At 67.3% G+C, this 27,996-nt stretch overlaps 2 protein-coding genes across 12 annotated transcripts in view; one reads left to right on the forward strand and one right to left on the reverse strand.

Moving 5' to 3' along the window:
* The window catches only part of KCNT1 (potassium sodium-activated channel subfamily T member 1), a 62,530-nt gene that overhangs the window by 17,751 nt on the left and 16,783 nt on the right, over positions 1–27,996 (forward strand). For 3 of the 8 annotated variants that reach the window (XM_045082860.1, XM_045082856.1, XM_045082857.1), the window contains 12 exons: positions 18,655–18,734; positions 19,349–19,448; positions 21,527–21,583; positions 22,238–22,286; positions 22,354–22,413; positions 22,546–22,620; positions 22,687–22,770; positions 23,412–23,506; positions 24,412–24,592; positions 26,218–26,382; positions 26,483–26,619; positions 27,832–27,895. In XM_045082860.1, the coding sequence (XP_044938795.1) occupies positions 18,655–18,734; positions 19,349–19,448; positions 21,527–21,583; positions 22,238–22,286; positions 22,354–22,413; positions 22,546–22,620; positions 22,687–22,770; positions 23,412–23,506; positions 24,412–24,592; positions 26,218–26,382; positions 26,483–26,619; positions 27,832–27,895 (1,147 nt within the window). Of the gene's footprint in view, positions 1–7,381; positions 7,570–12,411; positions 12,454–18,654; positions 18,735–19,348; positions 19,449–21,526; positions 21,584–22,237; positions 22,287–22,353; positions 22,414–22,545; positions 22,621–22,686; positions 22,771–23,411; positions 23,507–24,411; positions 24,593–26,217; positions 26,383–26,482; positions 26,620–27,831; positions 27,896–27,996 lie in introns of those variants that run through there. The other 5 variants (XM_045082855.1, XM_045082853.1, XM_045082852.1 and 2 more) reach the window with 4 other exon arrangements.
* Positions 1,699–7,272, reverse strand: LOC101682792. Of its 4 annotated transcripts, none has more exons than XR_001180200.2 (3): positions 5,814–7,272; positions 3,663–5,738; positions 1,699–3,464 (listed from the first exon to the last, which is right to left on the reverse strand). XR_001180200.2 is itself a non-coding variant. In XM_004756975.3 (2 exons), the coding sequence occupies exon 2, from the start codon at positions 5,628–5,630 to the stop codon at positions 4,728–4,730; it is 903 nt and encodes a 300-aa protein (XP_004757032.1). In that variant the 5' UTR covers positions 5,631–5,738; positions 5,814–7,272; the 3' UTR covers positions 1,699–4,727. The 4 variants fall into 4 exon arrangements, 1 of the variants encoding a protein (XP_004757032.1); XR_199774.3 differs by having other exon boundaries at positions 1,699–3,467; XR_006607499.1 differs by having other exon boundaries at positions 1,699–3,467; positions 3,663–7,272.

Genomic DNA, 27,996 nt, shown 5'->3' on the forward strand with positions numbered 1-27,996 from the left:
TCCCTAGAGAAGAGGGGACAAGGGCAGAGGTTGCGGGGACGTGGCCTCAAGCCAGGAGCAGGGCCCCGGGAGCCGGGAGAGGCAAGAAGGACCCTAACCTGGAGCTTCCGGAAGGACCGCTGGCCTCGGGACGGGCAGAAGATGAGTCCCTGTTGTCTTAGGGCCCCAGGTTGCCGCACCCCAGGACGCTGACACGGCTATCACAGGGTAAAGGCGGGGGGTGCTCCGAAGCCAGGGACCCGGCACCTGCCCCCTTGTCTGGGTACTAAGGGAGCTTGTGGCGTGGGGCTGTGGAGGGCACCCTGGGCCTGCAGAGTGGTTCCTGCCCTTGTCCGGTGGGACCCTTGGCCCACGGAAGTTGGATGGAGTCGGAATAACGTGGCGCGTCCTTTTGCTGGGGTGTTTTCTGGAGCGGGTCCTACACTGACGTGGAAAATCAGTTTCTCAGCGGAGAAAGAGAGGCTCCCTCCCCCTGGGCCTCCCCCGGCCTGTGGGAACAACGGCTCCCGGCTCCCAGGGCTCGGGCTGGGGGGGGGCCTGCGTCCTTTGTGACCTTGAGCCTCGATCGAGCCCAGGAAGGAGGCCACCTGCAGGCAGGGAACGCGGCTCCCCTGGGGCAGCAAGGGACGGGGAGGAGGTGTCTGTGCTGGGCGGGGGCTGGGGCCTGGGGCAGGTGCGCAGGGGTGTCTGTGCTGGGCGGGGGCTGGGGCCTGGGGCAGGTGCGCAGGGGTGTCTGTGCTGGGCGGGGGCTGGGGCCTGGGGCAGGTGCGCAGGGGTGTCTGTGCTGGGCGGGGGCTGGGGCCTGGGGCAGGTGCGCAGGGGGGTACGCGACAACAGAGGCCGAGGTGCCCACCTCTCCTCTCCACAGCTGGGTGCCGGGCAGGAGACCCACACCCCCAAGCCTGGCAAGGCCCCGGCCAACCCGCACTGCGCCTTTGTCTTTTCTAGAGGTGGGAGTCCCTTCTGGGAGGTGAGCCGGCTGCCTCCTCTACCCGGGGCCCCCCCCCCGTCCTGGCTCCCTCCCTCCTCCGTTGCCCCTTTCCAGCCTCAGTGGGCCCTGGGTGGGGCGGGGACGAGAGGCTGAGGTGAGCTCACCGGGGCTCTCCCCGTATGCAGCCCCTGGAGAGCCCCAGACGCTCCCCAGGGGCCTGCCCTGCCCGCGCCCCACCCCCCTGCAGCTAACCAGCAGCTGACTGTCTCCCTCTGTCTCTGTCTCCATGTCTGCTCGGTCTTGCTCTGCCTCTCCAGCCGGTTTGTCCTTCGTTCTAGGCCCTTCCAGAGCAATTAACTAGGGCCTGGGAGCAGGGAGAAGGCCCCCAGCCCTGTGTCTCCTTCTGGAGGGGACTGTGGCCAAGAACTCCAGCTGAGCCTGGCAGGGGTTCTAATGCCCGTGAGGGGAGATGTGGCCCCATGGCCAGGCAGTGCCCCGACCGCAGCGGCAGCCCCCACAAGCCAGCCCCGCCACATTCCTCTGGACCTGCTGGGCGGGAACGGGGCACACGGGTGGGCTGTGGGAGCTGCCCCAGGAAAACAGCCAGCCAGGACCACCCCCCGCCAGGTCAGATGAATGATAGTCCTCCAAGGATGCCCCTGTCCTAATTCGTGTGAATGTGGCCTCAGATGGCAGAGACTTTGAGAGTGGGACCAAAGGAAGGATTTTAGGATGAGGAGAGGCTTCTCCCTAAGCGCTGTCCCAAGTGTCCTCATTAGAAGGAGGCAAAAAATGTTAAAACGGTCAATTTTGTTGTGTGTGTTTTACCCCAATTTGAAAAGAGAGAGGCAGAGGGCAGTTTTACACAGACAAGCTCGTATGAGGACAGAGGTAAGGATCAGGGGGACACAGTCCAAGCCAAGGGACACGGCAGCTTCCAGGGGTCACAGCCCTGCGGTACTGACCACGGACTTTGGGGCTCAGAACTGGGAGGGAACTGCTAGGACAGCCGTGGGCACTGGAATGCACAGAATTATCGGGGGAGAGTGGCCATGGGAGAAACCACCCCGTTTCCATCTGGGGTGTGCCCCGGCCCGCGGGCCAGCCCCACTCTGGGAAGCCACTGTCTCCCGGCAACACGCTCCCGGCGGCATGTACAGGGGACTCCCCGAGACTCACGCCATGTGCTGGGGAGCCTCTGGTGGTGCCCGGGGATTAGTGGAGGGCGTGGAGGGGAGTGGGGGCTGGGGGTCCCGGGGGGAGCTCACCCCTCGCGACTGGTTTGCTCAGACCAGGAGTCCTGTGTCCTGTCTGGTTATTGGGATCCTTGGACTCCTCGTGATTCCGAGCAGCTCCCACCCGGGGCGGCCCCCCCAAGGTCTCCACGGCTGCCGGGGACTGTGAATGGGGTGGGAGGCCACACCCGGCCTCACGGTACCCGACACGGTGTCAGCGGCTGAACTTCTAAAGTCACAGGTTGGGGTTCAACCCGCCCGGGGCCTCAGAAGAGTCCTTGTGTGAAAGTAGGGTCACGAGGTACCCACGAGGTCGTCGAGGGGGCCCTGCGCCTACATGATGGGCCCTTTTACAGAAGGCAGTTTGGAGGCAGGCCGAGGAGGACACCCCAGGGGCAAGGCGGGGAGGGAGCCGCAGAAGGGCTGGCCCTGCCAGCCCCGGGGTCGGGACACCCACTTTCCCTTGTCCGAGCCGCTGGCTCAGCGCTGCTTCCCTGCGCCGGGAGGAACTCCACTGTATAATTAAGAAGACTCAGCGTGACCTTGAGCTGATCAGAAGGACATTCTCTGGGGGGCCCAGTCCCGTCGCATGAGCGCCCTGAAAGCAGGACGTCTTCTCTGGCGGGATATGGAAGAGCGGGCGGTTTGAGGCACGGGGCCTCTGGCACCCAGTGCCTGGCGCTCCAGATGGGGGGCCGCAAGCCAAAGATGGAGGCAGCCCTGGGGAAGGGAGCAGGTGGCAGCCAGCGAGACCAGGGGCCCGGCCGCCCGCCGGGGTCTGGAGGAGTTGGAGGAGCTGCCGGCGAGAGAGCCCAGCCCCGTGGACGGGGCCGAAGCCTGGCGATCCCCCAGGACAGACGGAGCCGGGCTGTGCCCGGACTCACCCTGCAGCACTGGCAGGGGTGAGGCATTGCCTGCAGTCCAGCTGCGTCCGGCTGCCCCTTCCAGGGGCTTCAGCCTGTCCCTCTGCCTCCAGTTTCCTCACACGCTGGCTCTTGGGCCCAAAGGCCTCGTGGACCAAACAGGAAGGACTTTTTAGGTGATGCTGTGGCCGCCAAGTCGCCCCGTATCCTGCTGGGTTGGGGCTGGCTGCTCATCCCTGCTCTGGGCGGGCACAGCCCCCCGCTGCCCTGCACGGACCCCATGTGCGTCCAAGGACCGCAGCTCCAGGAGCATCCCCGCGGGGCCCTGCCACCTGCCTCCTCCGAGTCTCGCCCCCAAGTGTCAACCACGCGCTTCTGCAGCTGCTGTTGCTTCTTCGTCCAGGGGAGCTGGGTGTGTACCCTGACCCAGAACTCCTGCTGGAAAGGCAGAAAAATGCACACAATTCTTTCTCTCTCGTCACCGGTTTCCCGAGCAAGGCAGCGTGTCCTGGCAGCCCCGGCCGTGACCCCGCAGGGCCGCTTCTCTGACCCTCCTTGTGGGCACGAGTTCACCCGCGGGGCCACAGAGGCTCAGCGGAACCCCCAGCACGCCCACACCCCAGTTCCCGGCACCTGGCGCGTGTCGCCACCACGGGCCGGAGGGCCTTCGCGGACGTGGTGAGATGGAGGCTTTTGATGTGCGGGATCTTTGCTGTGCCCCCGTGGTGTCATAGAGTCCTCGGAGAAGGGAGGCGGAGGCACCGAAGCAGAGGTCAGCGGCATGAGGCTGGGCCCCGAGAAGTTGCAGAGACCGGGAACATCCCTCTCCAGAGCCTGCAGAAGGAACCAGCCCTGCCCAGCGTGGAGCTGGGGTCCCAGGACTATGAGATGATAAACTCGTGTTCTCAGCCACTCAGTTTGGGGTGAGTTGTCCCGGCAGCGGCAGGAAAGCCCTCCACCGCGATTTAATCCTCGCCCGTCCGGGTGCTCACCTGTCGCTGCTGGCCCAGCGGGAGCCCCTCCGGCCGGGCTCCCTGCCTTCCCTGCCAGCTTCTCCTCCCGGCGAACCGCACGCCTAACAGAAAACTTATCCTAATCGTGTGTAGGGACATAGCTCAGGGCACACGCATGTTGGGCAGCCTTCCCCAGAACGTGTCATCTTCCTAAACTGTCCCAGTGAACCACTGTCCCCTCCCTCAGCCGCGGGCACACGCCGCGCCCCGCGCCCCTCGTCTGTGGGTCCGGCTCCCCTGCGGCGTTTCCGCTCACACAGAACTGGTCCCGCGGTGCGGGGCTGACCTCTGCCGGCACCAGACCTCCAGCTCCGCGGCGCTGCAGCCGGCGCTGGGGCTCCCTCCTCTCGGAGGCCGAATGCTGCTCCGTGGTGCGGACAGACCGCGTCTCGCCCTCCTTCTGTCTTTGGGCTCCCGATCCGCTTCCACGTTCAGCTCCCGTGTGTGATGCCGGACACGGTGTGCGACTGCCTCCCGGAGACCCTGCTTCCTGCCGGCGAAGCTGCCGGCTCACGGGGAAACCGAGTTCAGCTCTTTGAGGAAGCCCCAGGCCCTCCCACCGCCGCCGCCGCCTCTTGTGATCCCAGCAGCGCGCGCGGTGCCCAGTTCTCCACGTCCAGTACGTTTTCTTTCTGCGGGTCGATCACCGCCGTCCCGGCGAGTGCGCGGTGGCGTCTCGTTTGAGTCACGCTGCCCTCGTGACTGGCAGTGTTGAGCACCTTTCCGAGGACTCCCTGGCCCCCAGGAGCCGCCCAGGCACCGCCCCGGCCCGGCGACGGTGCCTGTCATCAGGACACCCCCCCCGGGTCGCCTCTCCCGACATGGGGCTGTGGGTGAGGATGCCGAGGACCCCGCAGGCACACCCCAGCTTGGCTTCAGAGGGTGGAGGCCGGCACCCACCTGGGGGTCCCCGGCCCACGCTCTGCCTGCTGCTCCTGTTCTCCCGAGCCCCATCTCGAGAAGCTTCTGCCTCTCCCTGGGCTCGAGGCTCTGGGGCCAGCCCTCTTCCCTGCCTGCACACCTGTAACGTCCCACCTGCAGGCCTCACCCGCTCCAGGTCCCTCTCCAGCCCCGCCGCCCACAGCGTGCCAGGCGTGGGCGCCCAGTCCCCCACGAGACAGTGTGGGGCAGGCACGTGAAGGGTGCCCAGAGTGGATCTGGCAACGCACCCCATCCGCTCCTCTGGTCCTCCCTGTCTCGGGGCATCACCGCCCACCCACTCCCTCAGCCCAGGTGGATTCCCCCACCATCCAGTCCTCCCGAAGCCTGGCAACCTCCACCTGTGCTCCCCGCCTCCGCCAGGCCCAGCCCCTCTGGGCACAGAAGATGCAGAGCGACCCCTGCTCCGCGGGGCTGCTCCAGCAATAGAAGGAAAGCCGTGTTCATAGTGCTTGGGGAAAGGGAGACGGCTCTCGGCTTCCGCCCCCCTGCCGCAGCCACGGGGCTCGAGCTTGTCCAAGCCCAGCAGGAGTGGGCAGTTTGGGACACTGCTCACGGTGTGCCGTGGCCAGGGAACTTGGTGCCCCATGCCCGGGGTCTCTCCTCCACGTACAGGAAACAGGGACCGTACAGTAAACTGGATGACCATCTTCCAAATAAATCAGAGCTTATGTAAGCGCTGCAGCAGGCCAGCTGGAAGGGCCTCCGCCACCCACTCCAGACAGCGCGGTGCCGACGGTCGCCTGGTGGTCCGTCCCTGCGCATCAGCGGAGGGTTTCCGTTAGGCCCCGTCATATGTAACACTGGGAAAACCCTCCTAGGTCCCCCTTACCATGGACCTCGGAAGCCATCGCTGCATGTGGACCAAGTGCCCTCAAAACCCAGGAACAGGAGAACACAGGGTAGCCGTGGCAGACGCAGCCGTCCGGCCAGATGTGCAGGCTGTCCTGCGGTGGACGGGCGCGCTGGCCGTCTGCGCACATACAGCCGGGCGCCGCGCCATCGTGGCCACACGACCACGAGCTTGCGTCCTGTCTGTGGGTGAAAATGACTCCCAAGGAGCCCCGCGGCTTCCTCCGCCCCCCCCCCCGGTGGCCCGCTACCCGCCCTGCTCCTTACTGAGCAAAGGAGCCACAGCATTGCCCAGAACCCCGCACTCACTGGGGGCAGCCGCTCCATGTCGTCCCGCGGGAAGGGGGACAAGTGTCCGCCAGCTCCTCGCACCACCCCCCAGGAGCAGGCGTGGGGCTTTCCACATCAACACCTTGTTCCTTTGAGGCAGATTCCTGATGGGGGCACAGCCCGGGGGGGGGTGCTGGGGGTCTGCCGAGACCCCAGATGGCTCTGTGCCAGACCGTCCTGCCTCTCCATGTCGGGGCAGGGGCCGGCAGGGGCTGCGGGTTCTGAGGCCTACCGTCCTTCCACAGACCTTCCAGAAGCCAGGCAAGCTGGAGCCCCCCGGTCTGGGCGTCCGGGTTCAGGCAAGTCAGGAAAGCCTGGAGCACTGGCCGCTGAGTTCAGCCGTGCTTCTCAGCACCTCCTGCCCCCAGCGGGCTCCAGCCAGAGCCTCGGCCCCCCCCACCCCCCTCCCGCACCCACACCTGCTGGCAGCTCCCTGGCCAAGGGCCTCACCTGCCTCACCTGCTGGCTCCTCCGACTGTTTCTCCCCGCCTCCAGCTCCTGGGGAAGCCACCTCCGACCTTCGTGCCGCATCTCCCCACTTAACAAAACTGAAGCTTGCACTGTCTCCCGGGTTGTTCCCGGTCGCCGGGGTGACCCGAGCCGTCCCCAGCGGGGCATCAAGCGCAGACGGGGCTCCACGAAGCAGCTGCTTTGTCCAAAGCAGGGCCCTTGTACCTGGCACAGAGCTGAGCCTAGCATACGGGCCCTGCTTAGCGAGTGCCCCTGCGAACACGGATGGAGGGAGGGTGGGCAGACAGATCGGGCATGTCCCACCTGGCGGGGGTGGGATCACCCAACCTGAGCCAGCGTGGGTTTGGGGGCCTGGCAGGTGGGCACCGCTCCCGCAGGCCATCCAGAGCCCCACCTGAGTCCCCAGGACTCGAAAGCTGCCTGGGACTTGGGCACACAGCTGAGCACCGCTCGTGGGCTCCAGCCGCTCTTGCCTGCGGAGGTGAGTGGCCAAGAGCCACCAGCTGTCACCGCGCCACTACTGCTCCCCTCCCCCAGCGCCGTGACTGTCGTGATTCTTACTACTACTTCCGTTACAAGGCGGCGCTGGCCCCTGGGCGCTGAGACCCCTCCCGCCGGGACTCCCCCGCGCGTCCGGCCGCCCCCCCCCCCACGGCCTCTCGGCGCCCCCCGCCCGCCCGGCCGGGCCGATCCACTGCGGCGGCGGCGCGGGGAGCGCGGGGCGGGGCGCGGAGATGGGAGCGCCGCCCCCGCCGCCTCCCGCCCGTGCGCTCCCGCAGGATGGCGCGGGCCAAGCTGCCGCGCTCGCCGTCCGAGGGCAAGGCGGGCCCGGGGGGCGCCCCGGCCGGCGCCTCGGCGCCAGAGGAGCCTCACGGCCTCAGCCCTTTGCTGCCGGCCCGCGGCGGGGGCTCCGTGGGCAGCGACGTGGGCCAGAGGTAGGGGCGCGTGCCTGGGGACCCCGCGAGCCACCGGGAGGGGCTTTGCTTCTGCCGCTCGCATCTCGCACGGGCTCCGCTGGGCTGCACCTGCCGCGTTGCCTGCAGCCCCGGGGAGGGGGGCGATGACTGGGTTCCCCACTGGGAACCCTCACCCAGGCGCGTGCGGAGCCTGTGGTTCCCCCCTCCCCCCGCAACTCCCTTCTGCTCTCAGTAACTGGTACGGCGGGCCTGCAGGTAAGACTGCAGGGGAGAGGAAAGAGAGGAGCCGACACAGTGCCAGGTGGCTCGAGGACCCTGCCCTGCCCTGGCTCACTGAGCCCACACTCCTGTTGGTTCTAGTGGCTGCGTGTCCGGAGGCAGGGCCAGCGTCCTCATCCCCACTTCAGAGGCGGGCAGCATGAGGCCCAGGGAGGTAGGGGGCCTGGCCAAAGGCTGCATAGCAGATTGGAGCTGGGACATAGTCAGGTCTCAGGTTCCCTGGGGACGAGTGCCCCAAGCTAGTGGCCCCCAGGGTGCAGGAGGTCTGTTTCCTGGGGAGGGGGCTCTCCTGAGGAGGGGGCATCACAGGTCCTTCTCCGGTTCCTCTGAGGACAGGGGGGCACGCAGCTCCCCCATCTCACGGGCAGGGGGGCACGCAGCACCCCCATCTCATGGATGAGGACACTGAGGCTTGGACTGCTAGCACTAGTACTTAGCCAGCACCTTCTGTGTGCAGGAAGCCCTTCTAGATGCTGCGGGAGGAACAGAGATGAATCAGACCCGCCCTGGTGTAGGCACACATCGTGGGCACGGAATCCTGTGTCTGGCAGAGAGGAGCAGGCTGGGCCAGGGTGAGGAGAGCGGGGGCTCCCCGGGCTGCTGGTCTTCGGGGAGGGAGTCCAGGAGGTCAGCAGGGGCCCTCCAGGCTGAGCCAGCAGCCAGGGCCGAAGCCCAGGGGCAGGGGCGCCAGGCCTCATTAAGGTCAGGGCGGAGGTTGGCAGGGAGTTGGCCTGGCAGATGGCAGAATCGGGGGTGCCTAGGGAGTCTCTCCCGTGCCCCTCCCACCGGGCTGCAGGCTGTCCAGGCCCCTCCCTGCCTTCACACCCCATTTCCGGCTCCTTGGAGCTGCCCAGTGGTTACTCCCAGTCCCTGGAGCAGACTGTCAAGAATGGAGGCGAAGCGTGTCTAAGAGGCTCGGGGCAGCTAATGGGCAGCCTGGTTGGGCAGGAAGCGAATGCTGGCCAAAGCCCTGAGGACGGCTCTCTCCCCTCCATGGCTTCTTGGACACTGTGGGAGGCAGTGATTCTTGAGGCTCTGGTTACAGCCAGCCCAGCCCTTGGAAGAGATCGGTTCCCCTTGCTGTCCCTGTTCCTGCAGGGACGCGGAGATGGCAGGTCCTGCCCAGGCTGCGTCTGAGCCTGCAGTGCCCAACGGGAGCTGAGATGGCCAGGCCACCTCCTCCAAGAAGCTCTCTCCCATGCCCGCACTCTCCTGCCCCCAGTTCCGTGCTGGTGCTTACGTGAGAGGCTCATTCTGTCCCCGGCAGCCCCTGAAGTGTGGGACCCATATCAGCCTCCTCGCGCAGAGCAAAGGGCACTTTCCAAGGCTGCGTAGTATCAGGGCCGGGAGCCCGGCTGCCTGTTGCCCCCAGACTTTAGACCCATGCTACGAGGTTCATTCTGGACGGGAGCAGAGAGCACCCACAACAGGTTCCTGAGCAGAGCAGGCCTCGCAGGCCTCCGTAGGCAGTCAGATGTGACCGAGCACCCGGCACCCAGGGTCCGGGTGCTGGAGACGGTTATCACAGGGAGCGAGGGGCTGCGGCTCCTGAGCCGGTCTCACCTGCATGCCTGGCTGCCCGCTGGGGCCAGCCAGGGCCAGAGCTCTTCGGGCCACTTAGCGGCATGAGCCTTCCGCAGGGTGGCCCAGAGCCTTCTGGATGCCTCACCAGTGCTGGGGAGGCAGCGGGGCCCAGGGAAGTCCTGCTCCCAGTCCCATGCCCAAGCCCCTCACCCACCCACTCCCAACACAGTGCTCCCTGGTCACAGGGATGCTGTGGGCCCGCATGGGCTCCTCCCCAACACACCCCCAGCCTAGGCTCCCTGGGCTCAGAGCTCATGGGCCTCCTCAATGCCTTGGGAGGCAGGTGTGGGAGGGGGACATGGTTAGAGATTGGGATCTGGAGGTTGGAGTGATGCAGCCCGTCATTCGAGAGCTTCTGAGCAGGGGGCCCAGTGGGCCCTCCACAGGCGTCATCGCTGCTCTGGGGCCCCCCCGTGGCCCCAGCGACCCCAGGACCGGGTGGGCTTGTTCTTCCCAGGTGCTATGGCAGGTCAGGGAGGCTGACCTGGAAAGGCAGACAGGGCGGGAGAGGATAGGTCTGATTACTGGGAACGCCCTCCACCTCGGTTTGGGTTCTGCACCCAAGGAGGGGTCCCTGGTGTATCCTCGGAGGGGACGCCTGGCTGGGCAGCCCGGAAGGCGTGAAGGCAGCACCAGTGAGCAGGGAAGGGCTGCAGATCTAGGAAAGAGTCGGGGGCTGTGGGAGTTGTGGGGAGTGGGCGGGTGTGAGGGGCGCCCCGTGGGCAGCTGAGTCTGGGGCATCTGGAAGCACAGCCAGGAGAACTCCAGGGGCAGGACCCTCTTGTGGGTCTGGGTGCTCAGAGGGGAGGGGAGGAGCAGGTCAGAGGCCAGAATGGAAATCGGGCCCGGTGTGAGGCGGCAGGTGGAGGCCAGGGTGTCCGCAGGGCAGAAAGAGAGGAAGAGGGGTCCCCAAGGAGGAAGGGGAGCAGGAGGGCCTGGGCGGAGGAGTCGTGCACTTGGCCGTGCCCCTGTCTGTGCCCCCGCCATTGGTAGTTCAGGGAGGGGACATCTCTGAGCTGGGCTGACAGGCAGGGTTTAGGGAGTAGAGGGGAACTCCAGCTGCCCGCCAGGGGCTCCGCGCCCAGGCCCTCGGGGGGCGGGGCCTGCGGTGTGGGGGCGGGGCCCGGAGGTGGGCCTGGTGGGCGGGGATTGACGGGGGCGGGGCCGGAACAGGTGGCTGCGGGCGCCGGGCCTGGGTTAGCATCCCTGTGAGCCCGGGTGGGGGCGGCATTGAGCGGCCCCTGGGCGCAGTCTGTCCCTCCCCGCTGCGTCTCTGACCACTGAGGAGGGGCCTGGGGGGGCAGGGCCCATCCCCGCACGCAGGACCCCGGGAGCATCTGTGAACTGGGGCTGAGGAGGGAAGGGGCGCCAGGACTGCAGGAAACACCTTTCACTCCGCGCTCCCGCGCAGGCGCGCAGTGTGCCAAGCCCCGAGCGTCGAGGTTGCATCTGGGGGTCCTCGGGGTGCCAGTGTGGTCCTGCTTTCCTGCTGTTCTTCCCAGGACCCCACGTGTTTGCCCTGACCCCACGCCTGCCTGTCTCAGTCCAAGGGCGGCAGGCAGAGTTCCCTCCCCGCAGGCGCACTCGCCCTCCTCCCCTTCCTGTGACCCCCATGCTCCTCCAGGAACCTCAACCCTCCACACCACCACCCCCAGGGCCCCACACCCACTCTCCCTGAATTCCTGGCTCCACCACCACGGCCGTGGCCCTGCCAGACTCCTGGGACAGCTGTCACCCCAACTTGGGGCTTGGGGCAGTGCTGGGGTCTATGAAAGGGAATCTGAGCAAACATGTAGCCTCTGCCGGAAGCACCCGGTGACTCCAGGCTGAGGCCTGGTGCAGCCCTGGCTCCCACTGCTCCATGGGGGGCGCCGCTCCACACACCCGGTCCAGACCTCGTTCCCAGAGCGTCCTGTGGCCCCACCTTGCCCACCCCAGCACAGGGAGCTGCGGGCTGGGCGCTGGGAGGGGAGCCTGCCCACCCACAGGGAACGGGTGGGCGAGTGCCTGTGGCCCAGCCCATGGCAAGGGACTGCCCCAGCCCTACAGGCCGGCTCCTTCCTCCTGCCTGTGGCCTTGGCAAAGAAGTGGTCTTGTCTGAACCCATGCTTCCTCTTCTGGAACGTGGCTGCTTTGAGGATTAAGAGCACGTCATCAAAGAAGAGTAGAATTTCGGCACACACAGACCCCCGCAGCCCCCCAGGCCCGTCCCCAGAGCCCCAGAACTCCCACCCGCCTCCTGTCCAGCCCAGGCCCAGCCATCCTGGGGTCAGTTGTGTGTGGCCAGGTTGGCAGAACCCTTCCGCAGGCGGCCCAAAGGGCAGCCACCGTGTGGTGGTTGGTCAGTGGAGGGGGTGCACCTGGGTACCTCCTAAGAAGCATCAGCACCCAGCCTCGGCCTGTCCTTTCTCTGGGAGGTCAGGGTGCAGGGCTCATGGGCTCTGTGGCCCATAGAGAGCAGGGGAGCAGAGGGCAGGTGGGTGGACTTGAGACAAGGGAGCCCTGACTGCCGCGCCTTATGTGGGAACTGGCTCTCGCCAAGTCGGCTTCCCTGGTGGGAAGTGGGGTAACAGTGCCTTTCCTTGGAGCCAGGGTTGTGGTGCCAGGGGCAGGCGTGGCAGGAGCAGGGACAGCTGAATGGGCTGATCATTTCCTAATCCCTGGGCTGAAGGCGGGTGGCCTTGGCCTTGGCCTTGGGTGGGGTATGGCCTGGGCAGGGGACGCATGTGCCGGCTGCTGCCTGCGCTGTGCTGCTTTCCAGGGCACTGAGGTCTCCAGGCACAGTCACTGCCCCGCTGTAGGCTGTGTCCCGTGGGCCCCTCTGCCGCCTGAGGGCTCTATGGGTCGGGGAGGGGGTGCGTGCCCATGGGTTCGCTCCGCTTCCCTCGGGCCCTGCCCAGCGCCTCCTTGAATGTCCGTGACCCGCCTGGTCCAGGAGTCCAGGCCCCCCGTCCATCCGTCTTCCGTGTTGACGTGAGCGCCTGTGTCTGTCCCCAGGCTTCACGTGGAAGACTTCAGCCTGGAGTCTTCTCTGTCTCAGTAAGTGCTTGCAGGGACGCCCGCGGGAACGGGCAGGGGTCCTGGCACCCACGGCACCCTAGGGAGGCAGGGGCTCGGGCCCTGCCCACTCTGGCGGGGGGGAAGCTCCAGGCAGGAGCAGGCCCAAGGCAGCACCGGCCTCCCCCTCCCAGCACCAACAGGAGATGTGGGCCTGAGGGCTGGAGCGTGGGCTGAGTCCCCCGGGCGGTGCCGTACCGTGGGAAACAGGGCTGTCCGGAGGCGGGGACCCCCAGCCTCTGCCTGGATGGGGACAGGCAGACGACTGCTGGGACCCTCCTGCCTCACCCAGCCTGGGCCATGTGCGCCGGTCCAGGCCCCAGGCACAAGGCTGTTCCTGGGCTCAGCTCCAATCTAGGTCAGGTGGAGGGTGGCTTTGAGGCCGGGGAGACCTACGTCGTCCTCAGAGTGGTCACATCCTGCCCAGGCCCTCGGCGTTCAGTGTGGCCACCGAGTGCAGCCTGACTTCATCCATTCACACGGTCGCCCTCCCTCGGGGCATCCGGCCGCCCACGCTCTCCCTGTGGCCTGAGGCTTGGGGCTGGGATTCTCCAGTCTGGAGCGTGGCAGCCAGGAGGCCGGGCCGGCCTAGGCCCCCGTGGTGCAGTGGGTAATGGGGGGTCCACTGCCCGCAGGGCTCTCTAGGGCACCCCAGGCTGCCTGGGGGATGTGGACCGGGTGCAGCCCCCCGAGGGGCCGAGGCTACAAGTCCTACCCACCCCCCAGAGTCGTCACCGGTAGAGCAGACGCCCTGGGCCACAGAGGCCCACAGAGGCTCTCCCAGGCCCCTGCCCACACCGGGCCCTCCCCAACAGGCACGCAGCAGGCCTCAGGCGGGACCACCCTACCCGGAAGGCCCAGGCTGGGCTCCTCTGCTGTTTTGAGAAGCCACTGTCCACCCCCCTCTTCCCCTTCCCCCGGCTGCTGTGCTCCTCCAGGGTGCCCACCCAGGGGCGTCCCTGGCAGTCGGTCCCTGGCCGCGGGCAGGCGCTAGAGGAGAGCTTTCAGCTCCGGTGAGGGTCGGGGCACGGGAAGGATGTGGCCACCCGCCCTCCACAGGCGGGTCTGCAGGCTGGGGGCTGGGGGCTGGGGGTAGTGGGCACAAAAGCAGCCTTCGTGCCCACGCCACCCCACCCCCGGTGCCCCGCCGCCCTGCAGACACCCCAGCCAGTGCTCTGTGCCTCCACGCCCGGCTCTGCGCCCACAGGCCTCAGGAAGAGCTGGGGCGCGGGGGAGCCGCCAGCCTCACATCTGTCCTGCGCTGGGCCCCTGGGCTGCTCACCCGTCCTGCCCTTGCTCAGAGTAGCTGGCCTCGGGCTTGGCAGGTAGGCCTGGGCCCCGGCCTGTCTCTTGACTGTCTGTCCGTGGGTTTCGGTGTGGAGGGAGCTCCCGGGCACCTGCCAGTGGAGCCGGCAGCACGTGGCAGCGAGCCAAGGGAAGTGGGCAGTGGGATCTCAGCCCCACGGGAGGGCACGGCTCTGTGGCCACGGGTTTAGTGTCCGGCCACCCTCCCCTCTGGCTGACGGCAGGGCCTGCCTCTGGAGCTTCCCGGCACAGGCCATCCATGCCGGAGCTGCCGGCCAGGGCTCCCCAGGGCCTGCCTGTCGGTTCACCCGGCGGCCCACCGGGCAGCGGGGAGAGGGACGGCCCCCCGCCTCCCCTCGACCGGCCTCGCCACTGGACAGCTACCCTTGCTTGGTGGGTCCTGTCCTGGCATGAGGTGAGGGAAGTTTGAGCTATTTTGCCGGCACAAGGGGGGCTGCACGGGTCCACTCCAGCGTGGGCGAGACCGTGGGGCCCAGGAGGGCGGTGGGCCTCCCTCAAACACGAGCTGGCTGGGGATGCGGCAGAGCAGGCTGGGGACTGACTCTCCACCCCAAACATTCATGAGGCCCTGGTCTCATGGGGATCCCGGAGACCCCCAACGCCTGTGACTACTGGGTGGTTCTGGCCAGTCTCGGGCCTTGTGAGACCTTCCTCTCCGTGCATGGAGGGATGAGTGTGGTTGGGAGTCTCTGAGGCCCCCACAGCGGGACTCAGCGAGATGGCCCTTCTGTCTGCTCGGCCTGGGCCTGTCCTTCCCAGCCTGAGAGCCACTCACCTCTGAGGACTGAGGACTGTCCCAGGGACAGGGCCCACATTTAGCCCGTCCGGTCCTCGGGGCTGGTGGCCTGACCCCAGCTGTCTGAGCCTCGGGCTCCCCGCAGCCTCTGGGCCCCAGACCAGGCCCACCCGCAGCAAGCCTGAGGGACACCCCTGCCTCCGACCTTCTTCCTGGGCCCCTGGCAGCGGGAAGCAGGGGCCTTGGGCATGCCCAGTCCTCCCCCAGGCCTCCTGCCGAAAACGATGTTAGAAAGGTTGACCTCTTTGCTCGTCCCGGCCTGTGGTGTCCAGGCGGAGTTTGCTGGCCACTGGGGGCTGATAACCCGCCCCAAGACCACTGCACCGTGTGTGGGTTCCCAGGGACCCTCTCCTGGCTCTCCCGTGGGCGGCTTCCTGGGAGATCGGTCCCCAGCCCCGTCCCAGGGCCTTGAGCCACAGCGGGACCAGCCATTAGGGGAGGGGGTGGCCCCAGCCAGGGTCACAGCCCTGCCCACGGAGGGCATCAGCCACGCCCCATCTGCAGCCACACATGCGGACTTACGGCCCAGGGCCCATCTCTCTGGGGCAGTGTGAGATCCAGAGCGGGCCACTGTGGGCGCCCCGACTCAGTCCGAGCCGGGGGGTGGGGGGTGCCAAGGCCCCAGGCCGTGCACAGGGGCCATCAGTCACTTAATCCTCCATCCGGAATGAACGCTTTGCCAGATTTCCCAGGAAGCATCCTGAGACCCAAGAGGGCAGGTAACAGCCCACGCCTGGCTCCCTCGAGACGATGTGGCAGACGGTCCCGTCACTGTTCCTTCCCCAGGTGAGGAGGCCCAGGCTCAGGCAGGTGCGGGGGCTGTGGAGCAGCCGGACAGCAAAGCGGCCTCAGGAGGGCCAGACTGCCTGTGGCCCCGGGGACCCTCGCGTCTTCCCGCCAGCTCGCCGAGCCCAGAGCGTGTCCTTCAGCCGGGCCCAGCCTGCGGGGGCACTGGGGGCTCGGGGCCGGGCGGCTGGGAAGGCGTTTCCTCCTGCGTCCGCCCGCGCCCCCTGGGCCTCGTCACGCTCATCAGCACCTGTACCTCGGGGTACGGACAGCTCGGAGCCCACTCTCGTGGCCGGGCTAGAAGTGGGCAGCCGCAGCTCATGAAAAATTAAAAGCTCAGGCGGCTTCCTGTGTTCCCCAGCCCTGCAGGCTCGGGCCACGAGGCCACGTCCGCCAGCCTTTCTCACCTCCATCCACAGGCTGCTGGCTGCTGGCCACCGACCGCCTTGGGGGCTGTCCTGATGGGTGTCTGCAGCTGCCCCACAAGGGGACAAGGGCCGGCCAAGGAGTGACTAGGGTTCCACTTCTCAGGAGCAGGGGAGGGCAGCGACGGTGTCCGGGGCCCAACAAGCCCCAGGTCGGCGGTCCTGACCCCGTGGGCCCGGGCGGTGGGGGACCATCGGGAAAAGCTCCGGCGCAGTGAGCGGCTGGTGGGAAGCAGGGGCTGGGGGCCGGGTGGGGTTAGGGTCGGGGTGCCAGGGAAGGAGCTGGGGGCCCTCTGGTTTTCCCGACAGAGAGCGGGAAGGACCTAGGGACTCTAGCCCCCTGTCCTTTGTCTCACCGGCTGGTGTCCAGCCTTCCAGAAGGAACAGGCAGGGGAGGCAGAAGTGCTGGGACCCCTGGAAGGGAGAAAACAGGCGCCAATCGGCCACATAGAGGGTGGCCCCGGGAGGAGGTGGCTCTGAGGTCCTACGTGGGGGAGGAAGCCGCTTCTGACCTGGGGAGGGGCTGGTCCTGCTGGTTTAGGGAGCAACACCCCAAGGGGCGATGCTGGAGGGCAGCGGGGGGGTCGTAGGAGAGCGGGGGTTTCGAAGTCACCTTGCACAAGCCGGTCAGCTGGGCATCGAGAGGCACCGGCGACCAGCCCTGGGGCATCGCACATTCAGAGCTGGGATGTGGGATGGCCAAGGAGCCCGGGGCCGACGGAGGGGACCAGAGCGGGTGGGGGTGGGGGGCAGCACGGTCGGTGCCCTGGGAAGCTGAGGAGGAAGATGCCCAACGGCTACCAGTGCCCGAGGGCAGGCGGGGCCTTGCTGGCCAGGGACAAGCCAGAGTGGACGGCACAGGTGGTGTGGGGAGACCCATGTCGAGGCTTCGCTGGGACCAGGGCCAGAGTGACGGGGCCAGAGTGGTGTGTTCCCGAGCTGGGTGCTCTGGGGCCCTGGGGAGACCCTCGGACTTACTGAGTCGCATCTGTTCTCCTGACATGACCAGACCGGGCGCAGGCCCCACCGGGCTTGTCTGACCAACTCCCCAGAGAGACTTTCGGGGGCCCCCAACCTGGCACCAGGTGACAGCTACAGGGGAAGATGGGGTTCAGGGGCCCTGAAGGAAGCCCAGAGAGCAGGGGCAGCGCTCCAAGGGGAGAGAGGAAATGAGCCTGTGCTGGGGTCCAGTGGGGTACGAGCCTGTGCTGGGGTCCAGTGGGGTACGAGCCTGTGCTGGGGTCCAGTGGGGTACGAGGCATGTGCTGGGGTCCAGTGGGGTACGAGGCATGTGCTGGGGTCCAGTGGGGTACGAGGCATGTGCTGGGGTCCAGTGCGGTACGAGCCTGTGCTGGGGTACAGAGGGTATACTGGGGTACCATGGGCGTGTGCTGGGGAACAGAGGACGTGTCGGGGTTTAGGGCTTGTGCTGGGGTACCATGGGCGTACGTCAGGGTTCAGGGCATGTGCTGGGGTACTAGGAAGTGCACTGGTCACTGGCTCTGAGGTCAGAGCGCCCTGGTCTATGGAAGCTTCTTCCTGCTGCTCGGCTCCAGCAGTCCAGGTTGTGGCTGGGGGACCCTCTGCACCAGACGCAAGAGAGGAGAGGGGCCCACAGCACCCCTGTCTCCTTTGGGACCCTTCTTGAGCCCTGTGAGCGGCAGAGGCCACAGTAGCCGGGGCCGAGGCCCCCAGACCAGAGCAGGGCAGGGAGGTGCGGGTGCCCAGTCCGAGGCCCCTCCCGAGGGCCCAGGACCAGGGCCGGCGCGGACGGCCTCCACGTCTAGGCCGCGTGTACTCTGCCCAGAGCAGCATTTGGGGAATGAGGACGGCACAGACCCTTCCTGGAGACGCGGCAGCCGCCCAGGCCCAACAGCCCCGCCCCGTCAGGGTGAGAGCAGGGCTGACGTCTGCCCCGGCGGCGGGGGGATGCCCGGGGCCTCGGTTCACAACCCACCCGCCACGTGGGCAGTGGCCAGGAGGCCAGCAGGAGGACAGGCTGCCTGCCATGGGATCCCTGGTCCCAGGACCACGCCCGCCTGTCCTGCTGGCTGTCGTCACTGGAGTTTCTATGCCGGGGGATCCTGAAACCCCCACCAGGCCAGCGCGCGGGGCAGAGCAGCTCCAGGGGGGCCCCTGTGTGAGGCCAGAGCTGTGGCGGCCAGAGGCCCATTGCCCCAGGCCCTGTGTCACTGCGGGGGACCAAATGGCCCTTCCCCACAGCGACTCCCTCACTGATGTGCTGGCTCTGCTCTGTCCATCCCAGGACGCTGGGAGCCTGAGCAGGAGTGGGGGCCTGTGGACATCGGTGAGCCCAAGGAAGTGAGGGCAGCTGGGGCTGGAGGGGCCTGTGCTGGCTGCAGGGGAGGTCACGTCTCCCGGCCCCTCTGTGTGACCATCCTGGAGGCTGCAGCGAGTCTCAGGCCACAGCCACCAGGGGCCATCAAAAAGAGCAACTGTCAGCTTCCAGAACATTCTACATAGATGAGCTGGCATGTTTTGAGCCCGTGCTGAGGGCCACACAGGGTGCATTTAACCCGGGTGAACGGCTGCCTGGGACAGCAAGCCTGGGGACCGTGCGTGTTCACACTCAGGGCCTGAAGGGCCCTGGTGGGAAGCAGGTGGCTGCTGACCAGCCCCCGCTCTGCCCACTGGCTTTGCAAGGGTGGGGTGGGCAGGTCTGCCAGGACCACACAGGTGCATGGATCACTGGCGGGGGGAACCCTCCTTGTCCTGCTACACCCTCTGTCCGTCTGTCTGCCCAGCTCCTGAAGTGCAGGGGTAGCTGGTCCGGCCCCTTGGGGAGCCCCCGCTGGCCAGAGCCCCCCATGGCCCTCTCCCCGCCCCCAGGGTCCAGGTGGAGTTCTACGTCAATGAGAACACCTTCAAGGAGCGCCTCAAGCTGTTCTTCATCAAAAACCAGAGATCCAGTGAGCAGGGGCGAGGGCAGGGCCCGCGGGGGCAGCAGTGTTGGGCGGGCAGGAGGGGGATGTCACTGAGCCAGGGGGCCTGTGCGGGGCAGGGGCGTGGGGCAGAGGAGGGGCTATGCCAGTGAGTGGTGGACGCAGGGCAGGGTGGGAAGGCCCCTGGTCTCAGCATTAGGCCCTGGAAACTGTGGGGACCCTGCCCCCTGCTGGACTTGGGGCCCTCCTACCTGCCCCCTGCAAGCTTCCCTGCTCCCCTCCGTGCAACCCCACCCTTCCTCTATAGGTTCCCTCTACCTGCTTCCCCAGGAGGAGCTTGGCCTCCTCAGACTCTTCCTGGCGCACAGGATGGTGGCGGTCCCCCCGGGGCCTCACCCGTCCCTGTGACCCCGAGACTCCCACCCTCCCGTCCCGAGGAGTGGGTGGCCTGGGGAGCTGTCTGCACCCCCATCTGTAGGGCAGGACAGTAGCAGCCCCGGGCCATGCAGAGCGGTCCCTCAGTCCCTGGGGCAGCCCAGCCCAGGGGGTCCCAGGGGTCCGGGGGGCGGGGGAGCTGTCAGCAGTGACCGTCACCGTGGGACTCCGGTGGTGCCGGAGCCCTGACGGCCCCTCCCCCGCAGGCCTGAGGATCCGGCTGTTCAACTTCTCGCTGAAGCTGCTCACCTGCTTGCTGTACATTGTCCGCGTGCTCCTTGATGACCCGGCCCTGGGGATCGGATGGTGGGTGATGCGGGGGCCGCCACTGTCCGGGGCCAAGGCCGTGGGGGTCTGCGTGGGGTGTGCGCTGGCGTCCAGCCCAGCCCGGCCCCTCGGGGACTCCTGCCTTCCCTGTGTCCTCACTCAGGGTCCTGCTGACCAACGGGCTCAGCCCGGCGACAAGGGCACCCCGGCCGTGGACAGTGGCTGGCTGTGCCTCCAGCGGAGCACAGGAGGGGCTCGGCCAGCAGCTCGGTGCCGGCTTCGGCCAGGGAGGGGGCAGGACACATGCCAGCCCAGGGCTGCACACGGTGCCATGACTCCTCCTGGGCCCCTGTCCCTGGCAGGGGGCACCCGCCGCCACCCCAGGTCTGGGCTGTCACACAGGCTCACGGATGCCCCGCGTGGCCTTGTTGCTTCGGGTTCTGCTGGTCAGCCTTGGGGGACGCCTGGTTTTCTCACCGGCCAGCTGGCGGAATCATGTCTCTGTGCCTGGCAGTCTCAGGGACACCTTGGGTGGCCCCTTCTCTCCCACGCCGGACCGGGGGACAGGGCCCTGGAAGAGGACACCCTTCCCTTCCTCTGCCGTCCCCGGGCTTCCGATGCCCGGGCGTGCGGCTCTGGACGATCCCGTGTCCCCCGCGTCTCCTCCGGGGCCACTTTCTGAGCTTCGTCTTCAGCCCGGCCCGTCTTCCTGCATTGGGCCCCGATTCCCGGAGCTCCCCTTGCCTTGGGCAGGCGCAGCCTTCCCGCTTCTCCCGAGGCGGCATCTGGAACCGGGCTCTTGCTTGTGGTTTTCTCTTTGGCTCGGTCTCTGCTTCTTCCGAGCTCGCGCTGAGTGGGTGTCCACAGCCCCACGCGAGGGCCGCAGAGCCGGGTCGGGCGGGCTCAGCACTGTCTCCCGTGGACGGGCTCCCTCCGCAGAGCCGGTCTTCCTGCCTCTAACCTGAGGGTAGGGGCAGCCACCGGGCTCCCAGGCTGAGCCAGGGAGGAAGCTGGGGCCCAAGGACAGGGCAAGCCGCCCTTCACCCCTGTCTGCCCCAGGCCTAGTGTCCCCAAGCCACACACTCAGCTCCCTTGGAACCCCTCCTGCCTTCAACGCGGGGGGCTGCACAGATCCGGCTGTGGGGGGTTGAGGAGAAAACTGAGGGCTCGGACTCTCAAACCGCTTTCCTGAGTCACCTTCTCCCCCGGCGCACCCTGAGGCATCTGGTTCCACAACCCTACAGGGCCCGGGTCTATTATATTCATTGTCCAGTGCCCTGCGCGTGGCTGGGCAGGGGGGAGGGACAGCGGAGGGGCCGGTGGAGGGGTGCGGGGGCGGGTGGGTAGGGGCGGATGGATGGGTTATGGACGAGTGTGTGGCGGCTGGATGGACGGACGGATGGACAGGTGAATTACAGAGAGCAGACGGAGCGGTGGTGGTTACACGGACGGTGGACAGTGGATGGTGGTCGGTGGACGGTGGATGGGCGGGGGTGGGGGCGCCCCGGTGGGAGGACAGCCCCCCACATCTACGGGCGCTGAGTCTGCAACATTAGCCCCAGTAAGGCTCAGGGAAAGAGGAGGAGGGAGCTGCCTCTTGTGACACTTGTCACCACGGGGCTCTGTGAGAGCGAGGTCCCCTCGGCCAGGGCCCCTGGCATTGGTTACATCCTGGGGCAGAATGAGCAGGCCTGCCCCGCCCCTCCCCCCTCCCCAGGGGCCGGGCATCCAGCGGCCCCGGAGAGCTTTGTCTCTGGGCATGACCCAGAGACGTGCGTCTTGGAGTCGGCCGTCAGGGTCAGGGAGGGAGCTCGCTGTCCGTGCCCAGCTCTCTCACATCGTCCTGCCATGTGTGTGGCAACTCTGGACTCCGGGAGCCTCCCCGCTCCGTCTCCAACCCTCCAGACCCTCCTGTCAGACCAGGCCGAAGCCCCAGCTCTTCCCTGGGCTCTGCCGTCCATGCCCCAGCGTGGGGTGCTTTCCCACCCGCCGGCCTGGGGGTCCGCGGGCCCTGGGTGGGGTGCGGAGGGCGGTCCCGTGGCGTGCTCCCGCGCCCGTGGCAGCCTTGGGAAGCGTGTCTTCGGGGCCTCGGCTGGGCCACCTCTCTCTCTCCACAGCTGGGGCTGCCCAAAGCAGAATTACACCTTCAACAGCTCATCCTCTGAGATCAACTGGTGAGTCCCCTGGCCCAGCCCCTCGGCTGGGGCGTGGCCTTGGCCCGTGCGCGCGCGGCACCGGGGTGCCCCTGGAGAGCCCCTGACGCCTCGGGGGCAGCGTTAGACTTCGAGGCACCACCAAGTGACTTGACTCAGCAGCCCCCCACTCCAGCTCGGCCCGCAGACGGCGGTGGGGGGGGGCAGCATCAGGGAGGGGCCTGAGTGAGGGGGGGCGGCTCCCGTGTGTGCCAGCTTCACCCAAGGAGAGCTGCGGCCCCAGAGCGCCCCTGATGCCTGGTTCAGAGTTAGGATGCGTCCCCCAGGGCGCGGCCACCCCCTGGGTAGAAGGGCTTCTGGCTTCCCGCTCGCTCGGTTCGTCCCCTCCCCCGCTGGCCTGCACCCCCCAAAGCAGGGGAGGAAGGGAGCCCCGGGCTTGGGGAGCCCCAGTGAGCCTGTCCAGGGTGAAGGGCCCCCCTGAGCCTGCAGCCCTGCCCCTCGTCCCCAGCTTCGGGCCGGGCCTCCTCTCCTGGGAGCCTCCCCTTCCCCTCCTGTCCTTGTCGCCTCCGGGGGCAAGGCTGGTGCCCTCCATCCTCCCAAGGAGCAGCTCAGGTCACCAGAGGCCCCGGGGGGCTGGGGGACAACAGCCCAAGGCTCACCTCCCTCCCTCCCCAGGGCGCCCATCCTTTGGGTGGAAAGAAAGATGACTCTGTGGGCGATTCAGGTGAGTGGGGGCGTGGCTCCGGGGGGGCCTGCTGCCCCTCGCCCCACTCAGGCTCCGCCCCTCCTAGGTCATCGTGGCCATAATAAGCTTCCTGGAGACCATGCTCCTCATTTACCTCAGCTACAAAGTGAGTACCCCCACCTCGCCTGACCCTCCCCTCTGACCCCCCCACCCCACTCCTGGCCGGCTTGTCCTGACCAACCCCGTTTCCTGACCTCCTGGCTGGTTTGTGCCTCTCTTCTGCCACCACGGCGCCCAGGGGAACATCTGGGAGCAGATCTTCCGCGTCTCTTTTGTCCTGGAGATGATCAACACGCTGCCCTTCATCGTGACGGTGGGTGAGCCCCGGCGGAACGGGGGGGGCCCCCAGCACCAGCCCCCTGATCCGTCTCCTCCACAGATATTCTGGGCGCCCCTGAGGAACCTGTTCATCCCCGTGTTTCTGAACTGCTGGCTGGCCAAGCACGCCCTGGAAAACATGATCGTAAGCCTCGGGCCACGCAGCGGCCTGCCTCCCCGGGTGTGAGCCCCCCAGGACGCCCCCGGCCTGGCAGGGAGCGGGCCGCCGTCCCTCCGTGCCCAGGAGGCTGGGCTGAGGCTCGGCAGCGCGCCACCTCTGTCACAGCAGAAAGACCCGAGTCTCGGCCCTCCCGTCTCTGTCCCGACCGGGACCCATGGCGGCCTCGTGCTGCAGCCGAGGTCCAGCCCCGAGCTTTGCCTGCAGCTGCAGGAGGAGGGGCGGGAGCCAACAGGCCACGCACACGGGGCCCACGTGACCCAGACCCACGGACAGACCGTCTGTCGAGTATCTGGCCAAAACCCCTTTCCCGAGCGGTCAGCCAGCAGTGGGACACAGACTACCCCCGGGGCAGCCGTCCCCCCCAGGGCTCACCCCCATCCTCACGGAAGCCAGGCCCTTCCGGTCTGTGCCCCCGGCAGCCCCCCACTGCGGGTGACCTGAGGGGCCGCCGAGAGCAGAGGGCCGAGGGCAGGTGTCCCACAGGGGAGCCCGGGCCGCAGACACACCCCCTCGCTCGCTCCCGGGGGCCCTGGGACGCCCCGCAGGAAGGGCCCCAGCTCCAGGGCGGGCCCAGGCTGTGGCCCTGACCGGCCGGCATCCCGCAGAACGACTTCCACCGCGCCATCCTGCGCACGCAGTCGGCCATGTTCAACCAAGTGCTCATCCTGTTCTGCACCCTGCTGTGCCTGGTGTTCACGGGGTGAGTGCGCCCTGCAGGGGGTCCGCCACCCTCGCCTGCTGCGTATCCAGGAGGTCAGGGAGGCCTCAAGGGGGCGGTTGGCAGTCCGGCCCAGGGCTGGGGGGTGGCTCAGAGCCCACTCTTGCAGCCAGCGGGGTCCTGAGTCCAGCTCCTCTAGGAGGAGGTTGGGGATGTGCCCTGCCCAGGGCTAGTGAAGCTGGTCACTACCTCCTGTGCCTCGGGCAAGGATGCAGGACAGGCACCAAGGTCTGGGAAAGAGAGAAGGAAGGCCACAGGCTTCTTGGCTGCCCCCGCCCTGCCCTCCCAACACACACACAGTCCAGCAGAACTGGGGGCTCAACCTGATCTCTCCCTGTGCCTGCCCCCTAGGGGACGGTCTCTGAGCCCCTCTCTTTGCTGAGCACCCCATGGTGGGTGCTATGGGCCCCCCAGGCCCTGCCAGCAGCACCTTCCATCTGGAGACTGGGCCTTGGGGTCCCAGGCACAGGAAGCAGGGCTGTCCAGCCGGGCCCAGGAGGGGCTGGACAATCCCTGCACCCCATCTGACCTCCTGGGTGAGGAGGCTGGCCGGTGGGGTGGCATGTGGGGGCTCACAGCCAGGACACGCCCACCTCCACGGGCCCCCAGCCCCACATTCAGCCAGTGCACGAACTTCGGGGTGCATTTTCCAGGGGCCTCAAAAAAGCCGTGGGAAGGAAAGGGGATGTCAGGGGGAATCCGACGGGCGGTTGTGCCGGCTCTGGCAGACCGTTGGCGGAGGAGGGAGCACCCAGAGCCCACAGGGACTGAGCCAGACTCAGGACTACGTGTGGGGTGGGGGATCCCCCGGCCAGTGATGGGGCACCCAGGGAGCTGTGAGGTGGCCACGGCCCTGCTCACGGCCCTCTGACCGCCCGGCTCCCCAGGACCTGTGGCATCCAGCACCTGGAGCGAGCAGGTGAGAACCTGTCCCTGCTCACGGCCTTCTACTTCTGCATCGTCACCTTCTCCACCGTGGGCTACGGCGACGTGACGCCCAAGATCTGGCCGTCTCAGCTGCTCGTGGTCATCATGATCTGCGTGGCGCTGGTGGTGCTGCCGCTGCAGGTGCGTGTCCGGTCCGCGCCCCCCACCCACCCCCCACGCCCAGCTCAGGAAGGAGGAGTGCCAGAGACCCGCGTGGGACAGGAGGGGGCGAGCCCGTCACCTCCGGCCCTGTGGGAGCCGTGGTGGGTCTGGGGCTGGTGAGGCCACCGCCTCCCGGGGGTCGAGGAGCCAGGGGCGGCATTCTCAGTGGGGGACCGCGGTCAGCTGGAGCAGACGGTCTGTTGGAGGAGGCGGGGCTGGAGCCTCAGGAGCGAGGTTGCGGCTGAGCGCGGCGCTAGAGCGGCTGCCCGCCCCCTCGTGGAAGGTGGAAAGGGGTGGTTCCCATTTTCTCCCCGTGTCCTTCTGCTCAAGTCTGCTGCCCGGTTAGCTCCCGCGGACAAGAGCAAAGCCAGCTGACCGCGTGGCGCACGCAGGCTTCACACGGCAGAGACATCCTGACCCCGCATCTGCGTGCAGGGTGACCGCATGGCGAGCGCCTGCTGGACACCCCGAGGGAGGCTCCCTTTCACACCCTTCCTGCTTCTGGGGCCACGGGGATCCCTGGGCTCCCCCAGCCCGTGGCCCCATCCCTCCCACCCCTGCTCCCGGCCTCACGTGCCTCCTCCTTACGCATCTCCGTGCCCACTGCCCTCCTTTTAGGGGCCCCAGACATTGGAGGAGGCCCACCCCAATCCTGTCTGACCTCACCTTAACTAATCTCACCTGCAAAGACCCTGTTTCCACGGGAGATCCCACGGGAAGGTTCGGAGTGGGCGTGAATCTGAGGGGACACGGTCGAACCTAACACAGGTCACTTAGCTGCCTCTCGGCCCCGGGAGGTAGACAGGATCGTGCCATCTTACAGAGGGGGAGGCTGAGGCCCAGCGTCCATGCACGCGGCCCTTACCCTACACAGGTGACCTCTCCAGCCGCGGAGCCAGTCCTGTGCTTCAGGGCCATGGGGTCTTGTCCCCGGAACTTAGCAGGTGCGCCATAAACTCAGTGAAATGATCCCATCTTGGCGGGATACTAGTGGGCCTCCCAGCAGGGGTGAGCACACCAGAGGGCAGCTGCCGAAGGCAGGGGTGTTGAATCTCAGGGCCCAGAGATAGCGGGGAAACTGCCGGGGAAGGAGGCCGCCCACACCCCCGCGGGTCCGTGGAGCCCTGCTCCGCTCCCTGAGCCGCTGGTACCCCTCCCTCTCCTTCCTAATTCAGAAGGACTCACAAGGGGTGTGTGTGAGGCTGGCGTCCCTGAGGCGTGGGCAGAGTGGGCGAGTCCCCACCGGACAGAACAGTCTCTTCCTCGCCAGGAGTCTGGATTTCGGTCCCTGTGCCCGAGAGTTTCCTGCCACCCCCAGGCTTCTCCAAAGGGATCTTAGGGGTCCATGGCGACCCCAAGTTCTCATCATCGCCCCCATGTCAGGAGCGTGGACTTGGGCATCGCGTCACTGTCGCCAGGGTTCCGGGGGCCAGGAAGCAGGGCTCCGTTCCCCCCCGCGCCCCCCCCCCGTTCCCTGCCGCCCCACCAGGCGGCCTGTGCTGTCGGGGAAGGGGGCTCTGCGTGCAGCTCCCATGAGGGAGGGCCCCTTCCCTGCACTGCCCCCGAGTCGGGCCCCCTGGGACGCAGCGGCTCTCCCCCCGCAGTTTGAGGAGCTGGTCTACCTGTGGATGGAGCGCCAGAAGTCCGGCGGGAACTACAGCCGCCACAGGGCGCAGACGGAGAAGCATGTGGTGCTGTGTGTCAGCTCCCTCAAGGTCGACCTGCTCATGGACTTCCTCAACGAGTTCTACGCGCACCCCCGGCTGCAGGTGAGAGCTGCGGCCCCCGATCCCCGCTGTCTGCACTGGCCGCCCCGCGGATGGGCCCGCTACACCCGAGCCGGGGCGGGACTGACCCCGCCTCCCGCAGGACTATTACGTGGTTATCCTGTGCCCCACCGAGATGGACATCCAGGTCCGCAGGGTCCTGCAAATACCCCTGTGGTCCCAGCGGGTCATCTACCTCCAGGGCTCCGCGCTCAAAGACCAGGACCTCATGCGAGCCAAGTGAGTGCCGGCCGGGGTGAGGGAGGAGCCGATTGGGGAGGGTCATCGGGGCAGCCAGCGGCTCCCACTCAGGCTCTGGGCCTGCTGCCCGCCCAGGCCAGCCAAGCCCCACATGGACCCCACCTCGGAGCACCAGGGCTGGCCCAGCCCACCTGTCCTCCCGTGCCCAAGGGTCGGCCTGCCGGGGCTCCCACTCGCCCCTGCTCCGGGATGGGAGATGCAGTCAGGTTCCGGGAACGGCTCCAGGTGGGGTCAGGGTGGGAAGACAGGGGCCGTGGGTAAGGTTTCTTTTAAAGACAAGCTGCGGGGTGCCTGGGCGGCTCAGTCCGTTAAGCATCTGCCTTTGGCTTGGGTGGTGATCCCAGGGTCCTGGGATCCAGCCCCATATCGGGCTCCCTTTTCGCGAGGAGCCTGCTTCTCCCTCTGCCTGCCACTCCCCCTGCTTGTGTTCTTGAGCACTCTCTGACAAATAAAATCTAAAAAAAAAAGACAAGCTGCCAGAGTGACTTGAGGAAAGAAGACGAAGCTGTCAGATGGGACTTCCCAAATGTGCCACTGCGCGTTGCAGGACAGCCCGGGAGTCCCCCTCGGCATATCTTCATTCCAGGGACCTCTTCTCATCCTGCGATGGAGTGTGGGGTGCTCGGCCAAGGGGAAGCAGTAGACTGGATAGCCAGGGCGCCCCCCTTCCCATCTGTAACGTTTTAGAAAGGACTCCAGCATGGAGGTGGCCGTGGCCAGGGGACCCAGCCTCTCCTGTGACCCAGCTCCAGGCCAAGGGGCAGGGAGAGGCAGAGGCCTGGCAGGGGCCAGTGATGAGCCAGGGTGGGTGGGGTGCAGGGCAGCATATTGGGGAGGGAGCGGCCTCCCTGCCCTGGGCTGTGAGCACTTCCCCGGTGCCCCTGCTGCAGCCGGCGGGGGCTCTCAGGGGTGGGAGAGGAGAGCCGAATAGGCCATCCAAGTCCCTTGGGAGACACAGGGTCCGGCCTCTTAATTACCACATGCTCTCCCCCATTCTGCGCCCCAACCTGGCCCTGGCTTAATCGGGTCATAGAGGATGGGCCCCCCCGCGAGCTGGTCTGAGTCCTGACGCCAGCCCATCAGCCCAGAGCGAGGTGGGGTCTGACGGGGCTCAACCCTTCCGGCCTCTGAGCCCGGGACATCTGAGGAGCGTGGACGGTGCAGGCAGCGCTCAGACCTGGTGCTTTGCAGGATGGACAACGGGGAGGCCTGCTTTATCCTCAGCAGCCGCAATGAAGTGGATCGTACAGCAGCGGTGAGTGCACTGGCCCCCAGCCCAGCCCGAGCAGGGGGACGCCTGAGGGCAGAGACCCTCCCCTGGGCCGCTGCACCCCTCAGCACTGACCCCGCCTCCCC

This window comes from Mustela putorius, unplaced genomic scaffold (genome assembly GCF_011764305.1).
Source record: "Mustela putorius furo isolate JIRA1106 unplaced genomic scaffold, ASM1176430v1.1 tig00000596_pilon_pilon_pilon, whole genome shotgun sequence".
NCBI lineage: Eukaryota > Metazoa > Chordata > Mammalia > Carnivora > Mustelidae > Mustela > Mustela putorius.

Coding starts and splice junctions, on each gene's coding strand:
- LOC101682792 (XM_004756975.3), bottom strand. CDS start 5,630: ATGGTCATCCAGTTTACTGTACGGTCCCTGTTTCCTGTACGTGGAGGA.